At 53.6% G+C, this 21577-nt stretch overlaps 1 protein-coding gene across 3 annotated transcripts in view; it reads left to right on the forward strand.

Annotated features, from left to right (window-relative positions):
• Nucleotides 1-21577, forward strand: part of RFX2 (regulatory factor X2) — a 118515-nt gene that overhangs the window by 93260 nt on the left and 3678 nt on the right. For all 3 annotated transcript variants that reach the window (XM_039466012.2, XM_039466014.2, XM_010349517.3), the window contains 9 exons: nucleotides 3838-4019; nucleotides 6900-7019; nucleotides 9280-9395; nucleotides 11283-11401; nucleotides 11716-11828; nucleotides 12305-12459; nucleotides 15330-15427; nucleotides 16907-17056; nucleotides 17652-17860. In XM_039466012.2, coding sequence (XP_039321946.1) covers nucleotides 3838-4019; nucleotides 6900-7019; nucleotides 9280-9395; nucleotides 11283-11401; nucleotides 11716-11828; nucleotides 12305-12459; nucleotides 15330-15427; nucleotides 16907-17056; nucleotides 17652-17860 — 1262 coding nt within the window. The remainder of the gene's footprint in view (nucleotides 1-3837; nucleotides 4020-6899; nucleotides 7020-9279; nucleotides 9396-11282; nucleotides 11402-11715; nucleotides 11829-12304; nucleotides 12460-15329; nucleotides 15428-16906; nucleotides 17057-17651; nucleotides 17861-21577) is intronic.

The following is a 21577-nucleotide window of genomic DNA, read 5'->3' on the forward strand; positions in this document are numbered from 1 at the left end:
TCTGCTTATTCATGTTTGATATTGACGCAGAAATAGCACAAATATCAGCAGACAAAAGACACTGCAGACTATGCACAAACCGGAAAGGTGACTACATCCAGCCCACCGCCTTTCTTTGCATGAAGCTACCTGAGCCCTCGCGAGCAGGGGAGGTGGGTGAGGTGTGCTTGGAGCGGCTGGACCCTTGTGGTCAGTTTCACAGAACTGACCTGTGATGCTCTCCCGGTCTGACGCACCGCCGGGTGTGGGCTCCGGCGCTGAATGCTGGGAAGCCCCTGGCCTGCTGGTGAGGCATGGACCCTTAACAGAGTCTGCAAGCTCATCACACCTCAGCTCTAACCCGTCTCTCCTCCCAGAAGTTCATCCATGCAGAAGGGGGAGGAAGTGGACCCGACTGTTCCAGCCAAGTCTGTCTTCTCTGTCGTTTCTTTATGTTGAGCAGGAAGGACTTGTCAAGAAAACCAAGCATCCTTTTAGTGTCAGTGTCAACTTAATCACCCAACCAAAGGATTCTACTCTTAGTTTAAATAGCACGGTGGGGTGAGGGGGATCAGGGGTAAACAGCAGAAGGATGATCTGTTCCAAAGCACATACATATGTGTGTATATACACACACACATACTAACTTCAACATCAAGGTTGTGGTTCATAGCATTAAATACAGGGAACACTCTGGAGCTCTTAAGGGTCCACTCTGCCAGAGCCAGACCTTGGAGGAGAAAAGAGCAACTCGGCCTCCATCGGATCAGAAAAGTCCAGTCCGGAAGGCTGGAAGATGAAAGGTATAAATGGCTTGATGGAAAGTAAAAAATCTGATGTCCTTTTCCCAAAGAGGCAAATGAGGAAGAGGTGAAGTCTCCACTCCGGGGCCCTTCTCATGGTCCTTTGTTTTAACTCTTATTCAGAGGACAAGAGGGTCCCTCCCTGTGGTTATGGGCACAGCCGTGCGCACGGCACCTGACGCTGGATGGATGAAATTGGCAACTGCTCATCGATCACCTGCACTCATGGCCAGGGGCAGACGCTGCACTTCGCACAGGCCCCTGCGGGCGGCAGGGGGCAGACCTCGTGGTAGCAAGAGGGTGAGGGGCCTCTGGTGCTGCGGAGCAGGTGATAGGCTGGTCGAGTAATTCCAGGGCTGCCAGGGAACCGGAATCCAAGCGCAGGGATCACAGCGGGAACCACTCCTGTTCCCTTGGTAGGGGGGATGTTTGGCCACAGGACTTGTCTGCAGGAGCCGAGCTGGAGGAGAGCTTGTGTCAGGAGGCCTGAAGCCCTCCTGGTTTGCCCCAGAGGCAGCACACGAGGCTGGACCCGAACTCCAAGACCTAGGCCTTGGTGATGTGCCTGTAATCCCAGCGCTCTTCTTCATCCCAGCGCCTGTGCGGGCAGTGCCCCTGCTGGGTGACTCTTCCCACCCCGCTGGAGGTCTTGTCCTCAGCTCTTTGGTGCCAGAGTGACACATCTGGTCCCGCTCTCTACCCTGAACTCCAGCCCAAGACTTAACCTCCCCCGTTCTAAATTGGAACTCAGCACTGCAGCTCCCCTGCAATTCAGTTTAAGAAACCTCTGCGCTCAGGCCCCGTGTACTCTGCACCTGAACTTTTGACCAGTTTGTCATCCTGTGAAACATTCCAGAAACCAGGGCAGGTCCTCACTCCCCTGTGGCCCTGGGTCAGCCCCTGTTAGGGCTGGAGGGGCCGGGACAGGCTGGAGTGGGTGGGGCTTAGATGAGATAAGAGGGATTCTGAGGCACTGGTTGCTGGTGCAGGGCCCGTCAGAACCACCCCATAGCACTATTTCATTAAGAGGGGATGAAGGCCGGGCTTGGTGGCTCACGCGTATAATCCCAGCACTTTGGGAGCCCAAGGCAGGTAGATCACCTGAGGTCAGGAGTTTGAGGCCAACATGGTGAAATCCCATCTCTACTAAAAATACGAAAAATATAAGCTGGGCGTGGTGGCGCACACCTGTAGGTAGTCTCAGCTACACGGGAGGCTGAGACAGAATTGTTTGAACCTGGGTGCAGAGGTTGCAGTGAGCCGAGATCACACCACTTCACTCCAGCCTAGGTGGCAGAGTGAGACTCTGTCTCAAAAAATAAATAAATAGATCATAAAGAGGAGATGATGGCTTACTTTCTCCCCAGCTTGCAATGCTGAGTGTGGGTGGGGCAGACACAGGCAAACGTGATGGTGTGGGGTGCCGTGGGTACACTGCGGAAGGTGAACAGATATTTCCCAGGGGACACGCCTCCTTTGTGTCTTGTGGGATGCGCAGGGCACAGGGACAAGGGCTTCTCAGGCGGAGGGTGGTGTGAGGCACAGCATGGTTGGTGGGGGAGGGCTGAGGACCCGCACTGCACGCTCTGGAGCACCCCGGCAGTAGGAGCCCTTCAGAACTCTGGAAGCTCAGCCTAGACACAGCAGCCGACAGCCTCATACAGAGTGGACCAGGCAGGGACAGCTGGTTTCCCTCGACGCTCTCGTCTTGGGATCTGGACTTGGGCCTTGCTTCTGTGAGTGTAATTCCTGTCTTTCTCCAAATTCCAGGCATCCGTTAAAGACTTTTGTATTCACATAGCAGACCTCTCTGGATAAGAGGGACAGACGATCAGAGAGGGAGATGTGGAAACCAGAATGAAGTTGCAGCCTTTAAGGCCCTTGGCTCAGGACATCACGCCGTGGGCAGGCCACCTTTGTGTCATACCCCGTGTGGGGGCTGAGCTCTTCGTGTGGACAGTTCTTGCCCTTCTCACTGGCCGTTGACCTCTCAAGGCATAGTCCTTGGCTGTAGACTTATTTAACCTGTCTTTTTGTTGTTTTGTTTTGTTTTGTTTTGTTTTGTTTTGTTTTGTTTTGTTTTTTGAAAGAGACAGAGTCTTGCTCGGGCACCCAGGCTGGAGTACAGTGGCTCACTGTACTAGCTCACGGCAGCCTCAACTTCTTGGGCTTAAGCAATCCTCCCACCTCAGCCTCCCAAGTAGCTATGTCCTGCCTTTTGACTTAGACACAAAACCTTGCATATGAGCATTTGTGTATTTTATTAAATTCCCATTTGTACCTCGCTCAATAAGGGATCTCAGTACATGTTAGCTCACTGCTTACTACAGAACACGGGGCTTCAATCTTCCTGTTTAGCATCAGAATTTCTCTGCATTCCCATATGTTGAGGAGCTATTTGGTATTGAAACCCTGTGTGGTGGTGTGTGGCGTTTAAGTGGCTGAGGATGGCACCTAATAGTTTTTTAAAAACTGAGATTTTATAAACACCCAGATTTTTATGAACTGAGTCCAGGAACCTGAAAACTAGGCTGAACATGGAAGAATCAGTAAATGAGTGAAGATGAGCGATTCCTTAATGTGCTTAGATAACACATCAGTGACCATAAAGATGGATTCCCTGCTGGGCGCACTGGCACACGCCTGTAATCCCAGCACTCTGGGAGGCTGAGGCAGGCGGTTCACCTGACGTCAGGAGTTTGAGACCAGCCTGGGAAACATGGTGAAACCCCGTCTTTACTAAAAATACAAAAATTAGCCAGGCGTGGTGGCACACGCCTGTAATCCCAGTACTTTGGGAGGCTGAGGCAGGAGAATCACTTGAACCCAGGAGGCAGAAGCTGCAGTGAGCCGAGATGGCACCACTGCACTCCAGCCTGGGTGGCAAAGCAAGACTCCTTCTCAAAAAGAAAAAGAAAAGGTGACTTCCTCAGATGGAGCTCCTCATTCCATTTGGTAATACAGGGAAAGCAAGTAATTCTCTTAACGAGTCTATGTTGGCATGTTTGCCTTCCTCGGGATTCTGACAAACACAGACGTGTCTTTCTTTGCGCAGCTCCAGTGGCTGTTGGATAACTATGAAACTGCGGAAGGTGTGAGTCTCCCGAGAAGTTCCCTTTACAACCACTACCTTCGGCACTGCCAGGAGCACAAGCTAGACCCAGTGAACGCTGCCTCCTTCGGGAAACTGATCCGTTCCGTGTTTATGGGGCTGAGAACGCGGCGGCTGGGCACCAGGTGGGTAGACCACCCCCAGCCCACCTGTCCGTGCTTTTCCTTTCCCGAGAAACGGAGCTTTCTGGAAAATGCGAGGCTTCCTCCTCTTGTCCAGTGGCCTGACTCACAGCCACCTCCGGAGTGCTGCCGTCCCTGTCAATCGGTGGCAGCCTTGGCTGTGGCCAGGTGCAGCCCGAGGTGTTGGCGTTAGAAGCTGGCAAAGGGACATGGAGGCCCCTCTGGTCTTCTCTCTCTTTTTGAAATTTCCCAAACAATACAGGTGGTGTTGTTGTTGTTGTTGTTGTTGTTGTTGTTGTTTTTGAGACAGAGTTTCGCTCTTGTTACCCAGGCTGGAGTGCAATGGCGCGATCTCGGCTCACCGCAGCCTCTGCCTCCTGGGTTCAGGCAATTCTCCTGTCTCAGCCTCCTGAGTAGCTGGGATTACAGGCACGCGCCACCATGCCCAGCTAATTTTTGTATTTTTAGTAGAGACGGGTTTTCACCATGTTGACCAGAACGGTCTCGATCTCTTGACCTCGTGATCCACCCGCCTCAGCCTCCCAAAGTGCTGGGATTACAGGCTTGAGCCACCGCGCCCGGCTACAATACAGGTTTTTGAGACGGAGTTTTGCTCTTTGTTGCCCAGGCTGGAGTGCGGTAGTGCGATGTCAGCTCACTGCAACCTCGGCCTCCCAGGTTCAAGTGATTCTCCTGCCTCAGCCTCCGGGCCTGGCCATACTTTTTTTTTTTTTTTTTTTTTTTTTTTTTTTTTTTTTTTTAGCAGCCTCTGTGGTGATGCACAACTGAAATCCCAACAGTTTGGGAGGCTGAGGCAAGAGGACCGCTTGAGACAGGCAACATAGCAAGGAAATTTTAAAAATTAAAAATTAGCCAGGGACAGTGGTGCACACCTATTTGCACACCTGTAATTTCACCTATTTGGGAGGCTGAGAGGGGAGGATCACTTGAGCCCAGGAGGTTAAGGCTGCAGTTAGCCATGATTGTGCCACTGTAGTCCAGCCTGGGCAACAGAGCAAGACCTTGTGTCACACAAACAAACAAAAACTCTCCTGTAACAGAAAAACACAGCAGCATCTCCAACCCAAATCTGCCTTTGTAGGGTTAGGGCTGACTCACGCCCTCTCACAGCCAGTGTCCCGGCTGTCTGTAAACAGCACGGTGGCGGGTCCACAAGGACCACAGTCCCTTGTTCTCTGACACTTTGTGATCCTTTACAGCAGGCGTCCCCAAACTTTTACACAGGAGGCCAGTTCACTGTCCCTCAGACCGTTGGAGGGCCGCCACAGACTGTGCTCCTCTCTCTCACTGACCACCAATGAAAGAGGTGCCCCTTCCTGAAGTGCGGCGGGGGGCGGGATAAATGGCCTCAGGGGGCCGCAGTTTGGGGATGCCTGCTTTACAGAGAATGTCCTTAGGGGTCATAGACACATAGAGGAGGGAAAGAAGTGGAAGCGACAGGGAAGCCTGGTCTCTAGGGACACAGCCCCAGCCCTCGGAGGGGCCGGTCCTGTAGAGTATCCCAGATGCTGGCTTGAGGATTGAGGCTGATTCTTCCCCCAACCCCCCCCCACCACCCCGCCCCGTTTTCCCTCCTCTAAGCACCTGGCTAAACATGGACCTCATCTAGAAAGGGCCCAGGCTGTCGGCTATTGCAATGAAATTTAAAAGGAAAAAGAGGCCAGGTGCAGTGGCTCAGGCCTGTCATTCCAGCTACTTGGGGAGGCTGAGGCAGGGGAATCTCTTGAACCCAGGAGTAGGAGGTTGCAGTGAGCCAAGATCGCACCACCATACTCCAGCCTGGGCCACAGAGTGAGACTCCGTCTCAAAAAAATTTTTTTTTAATAAAAGAAGAACTAAAAAGAAAGGAGCCAGGTGCCTCCTGCACATTCCTGTTGCCAGCTCTGGAGAAATGGTGTCCTGTGAGTTGGCTGTCTGCACAGCCATGTCTGTGGAGTATTACTTCTCTCATGAAAGGTCTCTGCAAGCTGTTTGCTGAACTAAATTCTTTAAAGTCCTCTGACCATCATTCTCCCGCAGTAAACCAATGTAATGTTCCCACACTGTGCCTTTCTCCAAAATGTGTTACTAGATGATTGAAAGGGATGGGGAGGAGTTGGTAATAATAATAATAATAGAGACTGAGCCACTGGAGCTCCACAAAGCTGACCTGGTGTTCTCAGCACAGGACTTGTCCAAGCCTTTATTGTCCTAACCTGTGACAGGGGCTCTGCATGACTGGGCATCATGTACAGAATTCCTTCATCACATTTCTCACGCAGTTCAGGAAATGCTGAACCGGAGAGGCCGACGTGACAGGCCAAGAAAGAGTGCTTCCCAGCCGAGTGTGTTGGCACACGCCAGCAGTCCCAGCTACTCGGAGGCTGAGGCGGGAGGATCATTTGAGCCCGGGAGGTCCAGGCTACAGTGAGCGGTGATTGCGCCACTGCACTCCATGCCTGGGTGACAGAGCGAGACCCTGCTTCTAAAAAAAAAAAAAAGAGGCCGGGTGCGGTGGCTCACACCTGTAATCCCAGCACTTTGGGAGGCCAAGGCGGGAGGATTACTTGAGCCCAGGAGTTCAAATAAGACCAGCCTGCCCAACATGACGAAACCCCGTCTCCACTAAAAATAAAAAAATTAGCTAGGCGTTATGGTCCATGCCTGTAATCCCAGCTGCTCGGGAGGCTGAGGCAGGACAATCTCTTAAAGCCGGGAGACAGAGATTGCCGTGAGCTGAGATCGCACTGCTGCACTCCAGCCTGGGTGACAGAATCAGATTCTGTCTAAAAAAAAAAAGGAAAGAAAGAAAAAGAGTTCCCACCCATTTCATTGTTCAGGACATCTGCAAAGGGAGCTGACCCTGGGACGTTTGGTTTCCAGGGGCAACTCCAAGTACCATTACTACGGGATTCGTCTGAAGCCAGACTCCCCGCTGAACCGGCTGCAGGAGGACACGCAGTACATGGCCATGCGGCAGCAGCCCATGCACCAGAAGCCCAGGTGGGTGCCCGGGCGGGGGGCGGCGGGCGGGGCTGGTTTTCCCAGGGAGCGTGGCGGGAGAGGTGTTCCTCCAACATGAAATGAACTCATACTAACTCTCCAGTCTCCAGCATCCTGGAAAAGCCAAGGTATCCCCCTCTGCTGAGAATGAGATGAGTCCAGCAGGAGACACGGGAGGCTGGGATGCAACCTCCTCCAGCTCACCGTTTTCAGAGCTTTCGTGCTTTGTAACAGATGTTATTTTTTAGAGCCATTCCAGGTTCACAGCAAAACTGAGTAGAAAGTACAGAGAGTTCCTCTTCTTCCCCGGCTCCACTCCCCACAGCCTCTCCTGCCATCAGCCTCCCCCACAGAGCGGTGCGTGGGTTACGACTGATGACCCTCCACGGAGCCATCACCATCTCCCAGAGTCCACAGTCAACACCAGGACTCACTCTTGGTGTTGTACATTGTACAGTTTGGACAAATGTATAATGACATGTGTCCCCCATCACAGTGTCACACAGAGCCCTTTCACAGCCTTAAAAATCCTCCATGTTCTGCCTATGCAGCTTTCCCTTTTTTTTTTTTTTTTTTTTTTTTTTTTGGTTACTCTGTCCCAACCACTAACCCTGTTCCATCCCCATACCATTCCTCCTTACCCAGGGCCGTACAGTTGGAATCACAGACCTTTAATTTTTAAAGCTTAGGAAGCAAAGAGAAAGAACCCTGGGAATAACCCACGAAGCCGGGAGAAAGTGGCAGGTGTACCCAAGCCACAACTTCTTGACCTTTGGATCCAGCGGCTGGAAAGCCCTGGTCATTTTCTGGAATATCCTCTTCTCCATCACAAACTTTCTCATCTTCTAAGGCAGGGATCAGCCAACCTTTCCTGTAAAGAGCCAGAGAGCAAATATCTTAGCCTTGCAGGCCAGACAGTCCCCGTCGTGACTGTTCAATTCAGCTGCATCCTGAAAGCAGCCACAAACAGCACAAAAATGATGGGTGTGGCTGTGTGCCAATAAAACTTTGTTTCTAAAAACAAGCAACAGAATTGGCCCTCAGACCATAGTTTGCTGGCGCCTGGTTTAGAACCCATTCAAATATCACTGCCTCCTAGAGCACCTCCAGCCACCCACCCCCACGAGTGCCCACCCTGAGAGCAGGGGCCGCATCCCAATAGCCTCATGTGGCACCTTCACGCCTGGCACCCGGCCCTCTGCACAGAGTCACCCATGAAAGTGTGTGGCTCAAAAACCCATTCCAGTGCCTCCTGACCACACAGCCACTCCCAGGAGTTGGAGGTCCCAGGAGAGAGTTTTCGGAACGTTCCTTCTGTACCTCGTCTGCAGACATTGCCGCTGTTCTTCACTTTGGACCCCTGCAAACGTCTGTGAACTGTGCTGCAGGCAGGGTTCAGGGGGACAGACTGAGGCCATTTGCATTTGGAAGCCGCAGCCTGAGCCTGTGTCTGTGCGATGTGCACAGCCTGCCCTGAGCCGGCTGGTTTACACACAGCTTGCCGGCGTGGTCTCCCACCTCCCCACAGGCTTGGCCCCCTCTTTGTGTTTGATAAGGGATGATCTCCAGAGGTGCTTCAGGTCAGGCCAGCTCCCTCCTGCCTCCACCACACCACACGCTGGGCTCTGAGGAGCCAGTCATCTGCAAAGCTTTCCTCTGTGAAAGTCTCCGAACTTCTGAGATTGAACCAACAATAAGATGTTTGTGATTCATGCAAAGAATTTCACATTTTTTCTAAGAGAGAAATGTTACAGGGTGAATACATCTATGTTTTCTCAAGTGTCCATTAACAAAGTGTGCTTCATCCATGTGATGGAATATTATGCAACACAGCCTACATGTTGGTGGACCTTGAGGACATTAAGCTCAGTGAGAGAAGCCAAGCACACCAGGACAATTCCTGCGTGATCCCACTCCTGGGAGGTCCCTAGAGTCCTCCAATTCACAGAGACAGGAAGTCGGATGGGGGTGCCAGGGGCTGGGGACAGGGATGGGGAGTGAGTGTGTCATGGAGACAGAGTGTGAGTGTGGGAAGATGAGCAGGTTCTGGAGGTGATGATGGTGACGGTGGCACAGCCACATGAATGTGCTTAACGCTGCCGAGCTGTGCGCTAGAAACAGCTCCGATGGTTACTTTTGTGTTGTGTGTATTTGACCGCAACTTGTAAACATCATACACACACACACCCGACTGAATCCTGCCCAGCCACCCGCTCTGGGCTGCTGGCCCTCATGGTGGCATGTGTGTCCTCTGTCCCAGGTACCGGCCAGCTCAGAAGACGGACAGCCTTGGGGACAGCGGCTCCCACAGCAGCCTGCACAGCACTCCAGAACAGACCATGGCCGCACAGAGCCAGCATCACCAACAGTACATAGGTGAGAGGCTGCACAGGCCCCAGGGGCGGGGCTCCCATCTGCTCGCCATACTCCTGGCATTCAGCACCAGCAGAGCCGGTGGCATCTAAACAGATGCTTCTGACAGTTTCCTTTTGAGACACCGTTCTGGTCAAATAGAAAGTTCTAGATAAACCTTCTTTCTGAAATCCCTGAAACTTTAGAATAACCAGCACATGCCAAAAAAATTAATACATAAAGTGACCATCAGAAAAATGAAAAAATAGGCCGGGCGCGGTGGCTCAAGCCTGTAATCCCAGCACTTTGGGAGGCCGAGGCGGGTGGATCACGAGGTCAAGAGATCGAGACCATCCTGGTCAACATGGTGAAACCCCGTCTCTACTAAAAATACAAAAAAATTAGCTGGGCATGGCGGCGCGTGCCTGTAATCCCAGCTACTCAGGAGGCTGAGGCAGGAGAATTGCCTGAACCCAGGAGGCGGAGGTTGTGGTGAGCCGAGATCGCGCCATTGCACTCCAGCCTGGGTAACAAGAGCGAAACTCTGTCTCCAAAAAAAAAAAAGAAAAATGAAAAAATAAAGTAAAATGGCCATCAGAAAGAAATAGTAGAGGACAGGCACGGTGGCTCGTGACCGTGATCCCAGTGCTTTGGGAGGCCAAGGTGGAGGATGGCTTGAGCTGGGGAGTTCAAGACGAGCCTGGCAACATACTTAAAAAAAAAAAAAAAAATTTAAAAATGAGCCAGGCATAGTGGCAAGCCCCAGTGGTCCCACCTATTCAGGAGGCTGAGGCGAGAGGATTGCTTGAGCTCAGAAGTTCAAGGCTGCAGTGAGCCGTGATCACACCACTACTCTTCAACCTGGGCGACAGAGTGAGACAAAGAAAAAAAAAAAAAGAACACTAGATATTATCCACTCAGGGTGCATGAGGATTTGCCTGCCATCTGGGCTTTCTTCCTTTTTGCCTGGAGCTTTTGGGGTGCTCCTGGTTCACCAACCTGAGCCTCTCCCTGGGGGCTGCTCAGGGGACAGCGTTCCTCCCCAGCTGGCCTAGTGGTGGCACCATCTCTATCCCGGGAAGGCCCTAACTCAGAGCCTGCCACCAGGGGGCGGCCGGGGGCGGAACACAGGAAGGCTTGCTGGTGTCAGTATCATGATTCAAGTGGGCCCTGTGCACACTCAGAGGCCGCCATGTAGTTTATGGTCTTTTTTGAGCCCAAACAGAACCCTCCTGGGTTGAATCTCCTGTGGAGATTGAGGTGGGGTCAGGCCTGTCTCCGGGAGGTCACTGCGGAGACTCCGTGGCTGGCCTTCTTTCCCAGATGTGCTGCCCTGAGCTGGCTCTGTGGGTACCTGCTGTGTACCAGGGCCTGGGCTCAGGGCATCTCTGTGTCTGCATATTTAATGCTCCTGGGAGGTGACAATATCCTCTCCATTTTCTACCTGAGAAAACTGATGCTTACAAATTCCCTGACTGTACCAGGCCCAGTGGCTCAAACCTGTAATCCCGGCACTCTGGGAAGCCTCGGTGGGCAGATCACTTGAGGTCAGAAGTTTGGGACCAACTTGGCCAACATGGTGAAACCCTGTCTCATACACACACACACAAAAATTAGCTGGGCGTGGTGACGCGTGCCTGTAATCCCAACTACTCAGGAGGCTGAGGCAGGAGAATTGCTTGAACCCAGGAGGCGGAGGTTGCGCTGAGCCAGGATTGTGCCACTGCACTCCAGTCTGGGCAACAGAGTGAGACTATCTCAAAAAAACAAACAAACAAACAAATTCCGTGACTGCATGGGGTGGGGGCAGAGCATCCATTTCTGGGCCCCTCCCCGATCTACCACGTGGCCTTCTAGTTGTCCGCATTTCCTAAGAGCCCTGTTTCTGATGTTCCCATGTTCCTCCCCCAGATGTCTCCCATGTCTTCCCCGAGTTCCCAGCGCCCGACCTGGGCAGCGTCCTGCTGCAGGAGGGCGTCACCCTGCACGATGTCAAGGCCCTACAGCTGGTGTACAGACGGCACTGCGAGGTGACCGCCCCAGGCCCAGGCAGGCAGCTCCTACGGGTCCCTCCCAGGCACCGCCAGTGCTCAGGCCAGGCGTCCCCTGTGTCCCCAGGTGATGCTGAGGAGACGGAGCCCCAAGCCCTGAGCCCACCCACGAGCGTCCTGGAGCAGCAGCCCCTCGCATTCATGTCCATCGCCTGCTCCTCTCCTCTCTGTGGCCTCCCTTGGGATTGCAGGGCACCCCACTGCAGCCCGCATCACAGCTGCGCACTTGGCATGTGCTGAGTGCAGATGATGGGTGCACGCCCCGTCTGTCTCATCAGTCCCTTTATTCCTAGGCAACTCTAGATGTGGTGATGAATCTCCAGTTCCACTACATCGAGAAGCTGTGGCTCTCCTTCTGGAACTCAAAGGCCTCCTCCAGTGATGGCCCCACCTCTCTGCCTGCCAGGTGACTGCCACGCCCTGGCTGGGTTCACAGCCCCCCAGACTTAACCCCCTGCTGATGTCCACAGGTAACCCACAAACTATAGCGTCAACTCTCCGAGAATCAGGGCTCAGACCCATCTGCTTCTGTCCCTGTAATTTTTAGACTTGGCAGAGTTGACTTGAAATTCATGTGGCCATTTGCCCCTTTTCAAGATCAGACTGTTTGAACAGGAAGGATTTTAGAGGTGACCATGATGCCTTCCCAAGTAGAAGTTACCCCAACCCGTAGCTGTAGTGAGGGGCAACATGGCCACTAGCAGGGGAGGGACAGCGTGGCCCCGGGGAGACCCAGAGGCGCCGGGAGCAACACGGATCGGGGACCTGTAGGGGCTCGGGGACGGGGCGCAAGGCCCACAGCCTGGCTCTCTGGTCACCCCTGTGGTTGAGTGAGCCCACCCGGGCCAGGCCACAGCTCACCTGCCCCTGCACCCTCCACAGTGACGAAGACCCCGAGGGTGCTGTCCTGCCCAAGGACAAGCTCATCTCCCTGTGTCAGTGCGACCCCATCCTCCGGTGGATGAGGAGCTGCGACCACATCCTCTACCAGGCACTCGTGGAGATTCTCATCCCCGACGTGCTGAGGCCGGTCCCCAGTAAGTGAACCGCAGCCCCGCCTGGCGCTGTTCCATGCTCTCTTCCTGCCTTCTCTGTCCTTTCTCACCTGTACATCTTCAGTCACCTCGCACCATCGCTTTCACAGAAAACCCAAAAGTGGCTGGTCACAATGGCTCATTCCAGTGCTCCCTGCACTTTGGGAGGCTAAGGCAGATCGCTTGAGCCCAGGAATTTGAGACCAGCCTAGGCAACGTAGTGAGACCCCATCTCTAAAAAAAAAAAAAAAAATTAGCTGGGGCCAGGCAGGATTGCTGATGCCTGTAATCCCAGCACTTTGGGAGTCCGAGGTGAGCAGATCATTTGAGGTCAGGAGTTTGAGACCAGCTTGACCAACATGAGCCCATCTCTACTAAAAACACAAAAAAATTAGCCAGGCGTGGTAGCACACGCCTGTAGTCCCAGCTACTCAGGAGGCTGAGGCAGGAGAATCACTTTAACCCAGGAGGCAGAGGTTGCAGTGAGTCAAGATCACACAACTGCACTTCAGCCTGACCACGTCTCAAAAAAAAAAAAATTAGCTGAGCATGGTGGTGTGTGCCCATAGCCCTAGCTATTGGGGAGGCCAGAGCAGAAGGATAACTTGAGCCCAGAAGTTTGGGACCAGCCTGGGCAACATAGTGAGACCCCATTTCTAAAAGAAATACAAAAATTAGCTGGATGTGGTGTTGCATGCCTGTAGTCCCAGCAGCCCAGGAGGCTGAGGTAGCAGGATCACCTGAGCCCAGGAGGCTGAGGCTGCAGTGAGCTATGATCACGGCACTCCAGCCTGGATAACAGAGTGAGACCCTGTCTCAAAACAAAAATGAATCCCGCCACGAGAGGCGCTGTGAGCCGTGGAATGTGTGTTCTCTGGCATGCGTGTTTGTCCTTGTCTCTGACTCGAGGGAAAGGTCACAGTTAGTGGCTTTGGTGAGCTCTACCTGCTGTCAGGATACTGCCGAGAGCAGCCAGGCTGGGCTTGGTGCTTTCTGGAAGGTTCGTTGGGGAAGTGCAGGCCGGCCTCTGGGAGTAGCCTGTTCGCAGCTCTGGAGCCGTGGCTGTGCAGCAGGCCTCGGCCCAGGCCATGTGGGGTCTTGGTCCACTCTTGTCTTAGAGATGACCACCAGCTGCCTTCCTCCCGCCTCCCTTAATCCCCACCGTGACACTTCCTGAGTGCCACGCCCTGTAGGAGGGGCGGGGACATAAATTTAGACGAATAAGCTGGGACGTCGCCCAAGGCTCCTGCTAGGGTAGAGGCTGACCTTTAACCCCAGCCAGATCCCACTTCCCAGCACTGTGGGATTCCAGGATACATTTACACCCCAGCGCTCCGCCCTGTGATTTCCCACAGGACTTGGGAGGGTGGGGAGACAGTGATGGGCACAGTGAGGAAAGAAGCTAGTCTCACCTGTGCCCTTGGAGACCTCCCAGGGCCTCTGCCCTCCCAAGGCAATGACAGCAGCCAGCATGAGGGGGCCCTCGGGCCACGTCCGTGCCAAGCTCCCCAAAACCCTGGGGGTATTCAAGGAAGCTGGGCACAGAGGCCTTTTTTCATAAATTACAGCATCGGGATCATGGGCCATGCCTCGCAAGCCATCCACCAACATCCAGGTCCATTAGTACCAGGCAGCTCTCCATCCTGCTGAGTAAATTCTGTGCTCCCTTCGCTGGAAAATGGGAAACAGCAGAAGTATTGCATTCCTCCTTGGCGAGGCCCTGCCTGTCTGCCTGTGTCCAGGGCAGCGCCCAGTTCCAGTTTTGACATTATGGTGGGAGTTTGGGGCATGGGGTACCTTTCCTTTTGCATTTTTAAATACTTTTCTGTGTTTTGTTTGTGAGATGGGGTTTTGCTCTTGTCACCCAGCCTGGAGTGCAGTGGCACAATCTTGGCTCACTGCAACTTTCACCTCCTGGGTTCAAGTGAATCTCCTGCCTCAGCCTCCCAAGTAGCTGGAATTACAGGCACCCACCCCCACGCCCAGCTAATTTTTGTATTTGTAGTAGAGACAGGGTTTCACCATGTTGACCAGGCTGTTCTCAAACTCCTGACCTCAGGTGATCCACCCACCTCGGCCTCCCAAAGTGCTGGGATTACAGGTATGAGCCACCATAACTGGTTTTTTTCTGTTTTTCTTTTTCTAGCAGTCTTACTATTTGTTTCTTATTGTAAGCCATCTTAAAATAAATTAGGAAGTTGGTAGAATGTATTTATGTGTGCATGTGTCTGTGTGTACATCTCTGTGTGTGTATCTGTGTGTCTGTCTGTGTCTGTATGTGTCTGTGTCTGTGTGTGTGTCTGTGTGCATATCCGTGTGTATCTCTGTGTGTGCGTATGTGTGTGCATGTGTGTGTGTGTCTGTGTGTGTCTCTGTGTGTGCCTGTGTGTCTGTGTGTGTGTCTGTGTATGTGTCTGTGTGTGTCTGTGTGTGTGTATGTCAAGGCTTCTCTCCCTTGTCACTGTTGATATCTGGGGTTGGACTGTTCTCTGGGGTGGGGCTGTCCTGGGCACTGTGGGGTGCTGAGCAGCATCCCTAGCCTCTACCCACTCCATGCCAGGGGCATCCCACAGTCCTGCCCACCATTAACATCCCCAGACATCACCCAGTGTCCCCTGGGGCAGAATGGCCCTGTGAGACCCACGGCGACAGGCAGTGGGTGGTGTCCGGCGGCTGGGGGCCATGGCCAGCTCTTCCCTTTCTCGGAGTCCTCAGTTCTCCATTGCCCTGTGCCTGTTTAGTCCTCTTTTCCTGTGTGGCTTCTTCGTAGTGCTCATTTTCATTGCACTTGGGCCAGCTCTTACACTGAATGCTGATTTCCAGGGTCCAGACACTGCCTTTCTCCCTGTTAATATCATGTCTGTATCCCCCAGGTACCTTGACACAGGCCATCCGTAACTTCGCCAAGAGCTTGGAAGGCTGGTTGACAAACGCCATGAGCGACTTCCCACAACAGGTCATCCAGACCAAGGTACATCCGTGGTGGGGCCCGGGCTCCCCAGCTGTGGCTGGGAGGGGCTCCACTCCACCGTGCCCCAGGGCGCGCTGGCTTCTTCCCTGTGTCATGAGAATAACCGGTCCCTTCAGGAAGCCCACGCACGCTGTCGGTGATGCATCAGTGCTGGCAGGAAGGAGAACAACAGAAGATGCCATATCTTTGGATCAATTCAGAACAGACTGCGTGTTTCTGTGCTCACCTTATTCGGGAAATTTAATCTCCTTGCTGTGACCCTTGTTACTATAATCTTGGCCACAAATCAGAACGTGAAATGTAGAACCTTGGCCGACTTGTGGGAAAGAGAGTGATTACCCACCATTCTCACAATGGTGAGACAGTCTCACTCCGTCACCTAGCCTGGAGTGCAATGGCACGATCTCAGCTCATTGCAACCTCTGCCTCCTGGGTTCAAGCGATTCTCCTTCCTCAGCCTCCCAAGTAGCTGGGATTATAGGCTCCCACCACCACACCTGGCTAATTTTTGTATTTTTAGTAGAGACAGCATTTTACCATGTTGGCCAGGCTGGTCTTGAACTCCAGACCTCAGGTGATCCACCTGCCTCAGCCTCCCAGAGTGCTGGAATGACGGTCATGAGCCACTGCACCCGGCCACCATGACCATTTCTTAAGGGGCTCTTGGGAGCAGAGGAGGCAGCAGCAGGGCATCTGCTCCACCCATCCACACTTCAAAATTGATCTGTTAGGCCAGGCGTCCCCAAACTACGGCCCGCGGGCCACATGCGGCCCCCTGAGGCCATTTATCCGGCCCCCCGCCGCACTTCAGGAAGGGGCACCTCTTTCACTGGTGGTCAGTGAGAGGAGCACAGTATGTGGCGGCCCTCCAACGGTCTGAGGGACAGTGAACTGGCCCCCTGTGGAAAAAGTTTGGGGACGACTGTGTTAGGCAGTGGTGCAAGCATTGATCAGGTCACTGTTAAAAAGTCAGATTCAGGGCTGATGGAGTGGCTCCCACCTGTAATCCCAGCACTTTGGGAGCCTGAGGCAGGAGGATCGTTTGTGGGGCCAAGAGTTTGAGACCAGCCTGGGCGACAAGCGAGACCCCAACTCCTAAACAAAAAATAAGATCCCCACGCCACACCCACTAAAGTCTGACCCCATAGCACCCAGGAGTCTGTGGTCTCAGCAGCCACTCCAGAGAACCACAGGGACTCTAGAAGTGGGCATGGCGACGTGATTGTGAATTCTAACTCAGCAGCGCCACGGGTTTCAGTTAGTGATGTCTGTGACGTGCTGGCGAGGTCTCTTCACCCCACTCTCCAATTCTCACTCACTGGGCCCTTAAGGATAGCAGGGGGTTCCCTCTTCCCTTCCCGGTTTCTGTTTCCTGCTCCCCCATCCCGTGTTGTCCCTGAGCCCATGCACCCCTGCAAGGAGCGCAGCGGAACAGGCTCTCCCTGCGAACCCCTGCTCACCACGCGCCCTGACGTACAGGTGGGCGTCGTCAGTGCCTTCGCCCAGACGCTGCGGCGCTACACGTCCCTCAACCACCTGGCGCAGGCGGCCCGGGCAGTGCTGCAGAACACGTCCCAGATCAACCAGATGCTCAGCGACCTCAACCGCGTGGACTTTGCCAATGTGCAGGTGACCCCCTCCACGCCCTCCCCAGGGGCTGGGCTTCCCACCCTGCCGCAGAACCAGCAAACCCACAAAGTGGAGCCCACAGCAAAACCCTGGCCACGGCTCTGTTGCATGACACGGGTCCCAGGCCAAAGCCACCCGCAGCCCCCAGCTCCTCCACGCCAGCACCTCTCAGGGCCCTCTGGCGTCCCAGCACTGTAGCCAACACCTCTGCTCATTTTTCTCACAGAGGATCCTGGCAGCACACTCACCTCCCTACCTCCCTCTGGCCGTTTTCCTGGCTCTATCCCCTGAGCTTGCCAAAGTGCCGGCCCACAGCCGATCCCGAGCTATGCTTATGTCAGGCCCTGGATTTGTCTATTAAATGAATAAATGCACACGCATATTTAGAAGTGACCCCTTCAAAACAAAACTAAATAAAGACCTTGTATAGCATGAGTTTGATCTAGAAAGACCCAGGTATGAGTCCCCAGAAGCTGGGTGGGTCCCCCCTCCGGCTCGCACACAGCACAACGTCCCAGCCGAGCACTGCTGGCTCTGGGGAGGGCTGCCGTGGCTGGGGGCCTGTGGTGCTGACACCGGCCTCCGCCCTGTACAGGAGCAGGCCTCGTGGGTGTGCCAGTGCGAGGAGAGCGTGGTACAGCGGCTGGAGCAGGATTTCAAGCTGACCCTGCAGCAGCAGAGCTCCCTGGACCAGTGGGCCAGCTGGCTGGATGGCGTGGTCACCCAGGTCCTGAAGCAGCATGCCGGCAGCCCCAGCTTCCCCAAGGCCGCCCGGCAGTTCCTGCTGAAATGGTCCTTTTACAGGTTAGTCCGGCCAGAGCTCCGAGAGGATTTTGACGGGTGGGGGGCTCTGAGAGAAACTTCTAGGGGGTAAGGGGCTCAGCTGGTGAGCTCAGAGAAAAACAGGGCTCAGCAGAGTTGTAGCAGTGCCTAAACCCCCAAAAAACAAGTACCTGGCTGGGGCCTCACTCCCGACCAGCAGCTTCCAGGGTCTGGCCCAGAAGGCCACCATGGCCCAAAAACTAACTTGCAAGTTCTGTAGACAGAAATCATCACTGGAGTCTGGGCATGGTGGCTCAAACCTATAATCCCACCGCTTTGGGAGGCCAAGGCAGGAGGATGGCTTGAGACCAGAGTTCGAGACCAGCCTGAGGAAGACAGCAGGACCTCTACAAAAAGTGAAAAAACTTAGTTGGGCTTGGTGGTGTGTGCCGGTGGTCCCAGCTACTTGGGAGGCTGAGGTGGGAGGGTCCTTGAGCCCAGGCGGTCCAGGCTGCAGTGAGTCGAGATTGCACCACTGCACTCCAGCCTGAGTGACGGAGCAAGATCACATCTCTAAGGAAAAAAAAAAAAAAAAAAAAAAAAAAACTATTTCAGATCTGAAGGGCACAAGTCTCCAAATTGAAAAAGCTGCCGACCTTCCCCAAAGAGGCTCCTGGTGAAATTTCAAAACACTAAGCTTGAGCAGCAACCATAAAAGCTTCTAGAGAGAAAATGACAGGCTGGGGATGGAAGCAGCGTTAGACTTCTGAACAGTGAGGCAGAAACCTGGACGGCAGTAAAGCCATGTCCTGGGCGTTCTGAAGGGAAATTCTTTCCAGGCTACAGACCCACCCTGTGTGACCAGGGCCAGGGAACAAGGGCTTCTGGAGGGGTCATCCCCAGGAAAGGCACCACGATGCCTCCTGCAGCTCTGTCAGGGAGCTTTAGTCTCACTGAGTACATGGAAACGTGTGGATTAAAACAACCAAAAACGGTTATTACCAGGAAATACAAAGCTGTTCTGTGGCTGGGGGCCCCGCGTGACCCAGTGCATGGTGAGCTATGGCCACAGGCCAGATTGTTACCCCTCCTGTAGCAGTCCACCTCACACTGCTAATCCAGACATACTCAAGACTGGGTAATTTATAAAGAAAAGCAGGTTGAATAGACTCAGTTTCACACAGCTGGGGAGGCCTTGAAATCATGGCGGAAGGCCAAGGAAGAGCAAAGGCACATCTTATATGGCAGCAGGCGAGGGAGCGTGTGCAGGGAACTCCCCTTTATAAGACCATCTGATGTCATAGACTTATTCACTTACTCACGTATCAGGGGTACAGCACAGGAAATACCTGCCCCCATGATTCGATTACATACCACTGGGTCCCTCCCACAACACGTGGGGATCCTTACATCAGGGTGAGATTTGGGTGGGGGCACAAAGCCAAACCATATCATTGCCCAGCTCATTGTGCAAATAAAGTTTTATTGGAACCTCAGCCACATGCATTCGTTCACAGATCAGCTACAGCTGTCATTGCAAACAGAACAGTGTGACTGTTGGGCACAAAGCTGAAAATATTTACTGTCCAGCATGAAAATGAGTTTGCCTGGCTGGGCACAGTGGCTTACGCCTGTAATCCCCACACTTTGGGAGGCTGAGGCTGGCGGATCACTTGAGATCAGGAGTTCAAGTCAGGGGAATCACTTGAATCTGGGAGGAGGAGGTTGTAGTGAGCCAAGATTGTGCCACTGCACTCAAGCCTGGGTGACAAGAGACAAACTCCATCTGAAAAAAAAAAAGAAAAACAATTTTGCTGACCCCTCAGCTGGCCGGCCAGCATCTCCCTGTTCTCAGCTCTCTCCTCGCACGCGCCCCTGGCCACACTGCCTCAGGGCCTTTGCACCTGCCCCAGGCCCTGCCTTTCTCCTGGCAGCGACCGTCACCTGTCCCTCGTCATCCTTTCAATTGTCTGTTGGCTGTCTCCTGCACAATCAAACATGCTACCCGAGTGCCAGGACCTCGCTTCTGTTTAAATGCTGGCTGAGTGAATGAATGAGAGGAACCGCATGCCTGATAGACTGGGGCTCTGCTGTGGACCTAGCACACACCCTTGCCATGGAACAGAAACGCCAGCATAGCCAGAAATTACAGTAAAGCCACACTGGGGTACCGGGGGAGGAAGAGCAAGGGAAGAGACAGCGTAGGGATGTTCAAGCGCATCTTCACAGACAGAGGTAAGGCTGCAAGTGGCAGAATCGGGAAGAGCCGAGTAAGTGCAGGACAGAGGCGGCTGCCCGCCAAAGAAGAGCACACCTCAGAGCTGGAGGGGACCAGGGTCGCCTCTGCAAGGTGGGGGTGCTCTTCACGAGGGAGACTTAGACACTGTTCCACCTCACTGGTTTTTTTAGACAGAATCTGACCCTGTCGCCCAGGCTGGAGTGCAGTGGTGCAATCTCAGCTCACTGCAACGTCCACCTCCTGGGTTCAAGCAATTCTCATGCCTTAGCCTCCTGAGTAGCTGGGACCACAAAAATTAGCTGCATGCCACCAGGCCCGGCTAGTGTGTATATTTTTAGTAGAGATGGGGTTTTGCCGTGTTGCAACTCTCAACCTCGGGTGATCCACCTGCGTTAGCCTTACCAAGTGCCAGGATTCCGGGCGGGAGCTACCACACCCAGCCTGACTGCATTCTCTTGTACGTGCAGCGCCGTCATAACAAATAAAAACGAGGTTCACGGGATTTATTTCTGTAGCGCCTGCTAGAAAATGGTAGCAGGTAGGCTGGGGCCTTGGCTGGTTGACCCCCAAGCTCTGGCTGGTCCTCCCTTAGTGGTGGTCATCCCATGCTTCTGCCCTCTGGGAGCTGCAAGCCCGTTGGGAAATCCAGAAATACCGAGGTGACCGCAGGCGATGTTCTGGAAATACTTTGGACTGAAGCATCGCTCCAGACACTGGGGCTGTGGGAGGGTAGGTGCAGAGTACCAGCCTCTCATCTGCATGGCGAAGCCTTTGGGGAAAGGGGCCTTGGGAGCCAAGCTGGGTGGGTCCAGGGCAGCAGGAGGGGCTGGGGGCTTCACAGCTGTGCCCAACACCTAAGTACAGCCAGCTTTGGCGGTCCTCGTGGCGCGGCTGTCTTGCCTTTTCTCAAGCCTGTGTGTTCTTTTCATTGCTCCAATACCAACTGGATGTAACTGAGAGTTTATAAAAGTTTACTTCGAGCTGGGGCATTTGGGCATTGGGGGCTGCCCGGCTTGTAGGTCAAAGTTTTTGATCAGGTGCCATTTTATCTAAGTCCTTTAGGTCTTATGGGGGACTGAGACAGTGTTCCACTTCCCACCTCATCCCTTTTTTTTTTTTTTTTTTTTTTTTTTTTTTGACAGAGTCTTGCTCTGTCGTCCAGGCTGGAGTGCAGTGAGGTGATCTCAGCTCACTGCAGCCTCTGCCTCTGAGGTTCAAGTGATTCTCCTGCCTCAGCCTCCCGAGTAACTGGAATTACAGGCACCCGCCACCATGCCCAGCTAATTTTTGTATTTTTAGTAGAGATGGGTTTTCACCACGTCAGCCAGGCTGGTCTAGAACTCCTGACTTCAAATGATCCGCCCGTCTCGGCCTCCCAAAGTGCTGGGATTAAAGGCGTGAGCCACTGTGCCCAGCCCTTTAGGTCTTACGCTAATCCTTTAGGTAGGGGCCGCCTCTCCTGGAAAGAATCAGACAGTATTTGCAGCCATCATAGGAAAGACAGTATAGAAACGGGCATG

The sequence above is a fragment of the Saimiri boliviensis genome, chromosome 14, assembly GCF_048565385.1.
Source record: "Saimiri boliviensis isolate mSaiBol1 chromosome 14, mSaiBol1.pri, whole genome shotgun sequence".
NCBI lineage: Eukaryota > Metazoa > Chordata > Mammalia > Primates > Cebidae > Saimiri > Saimiri boliviensis.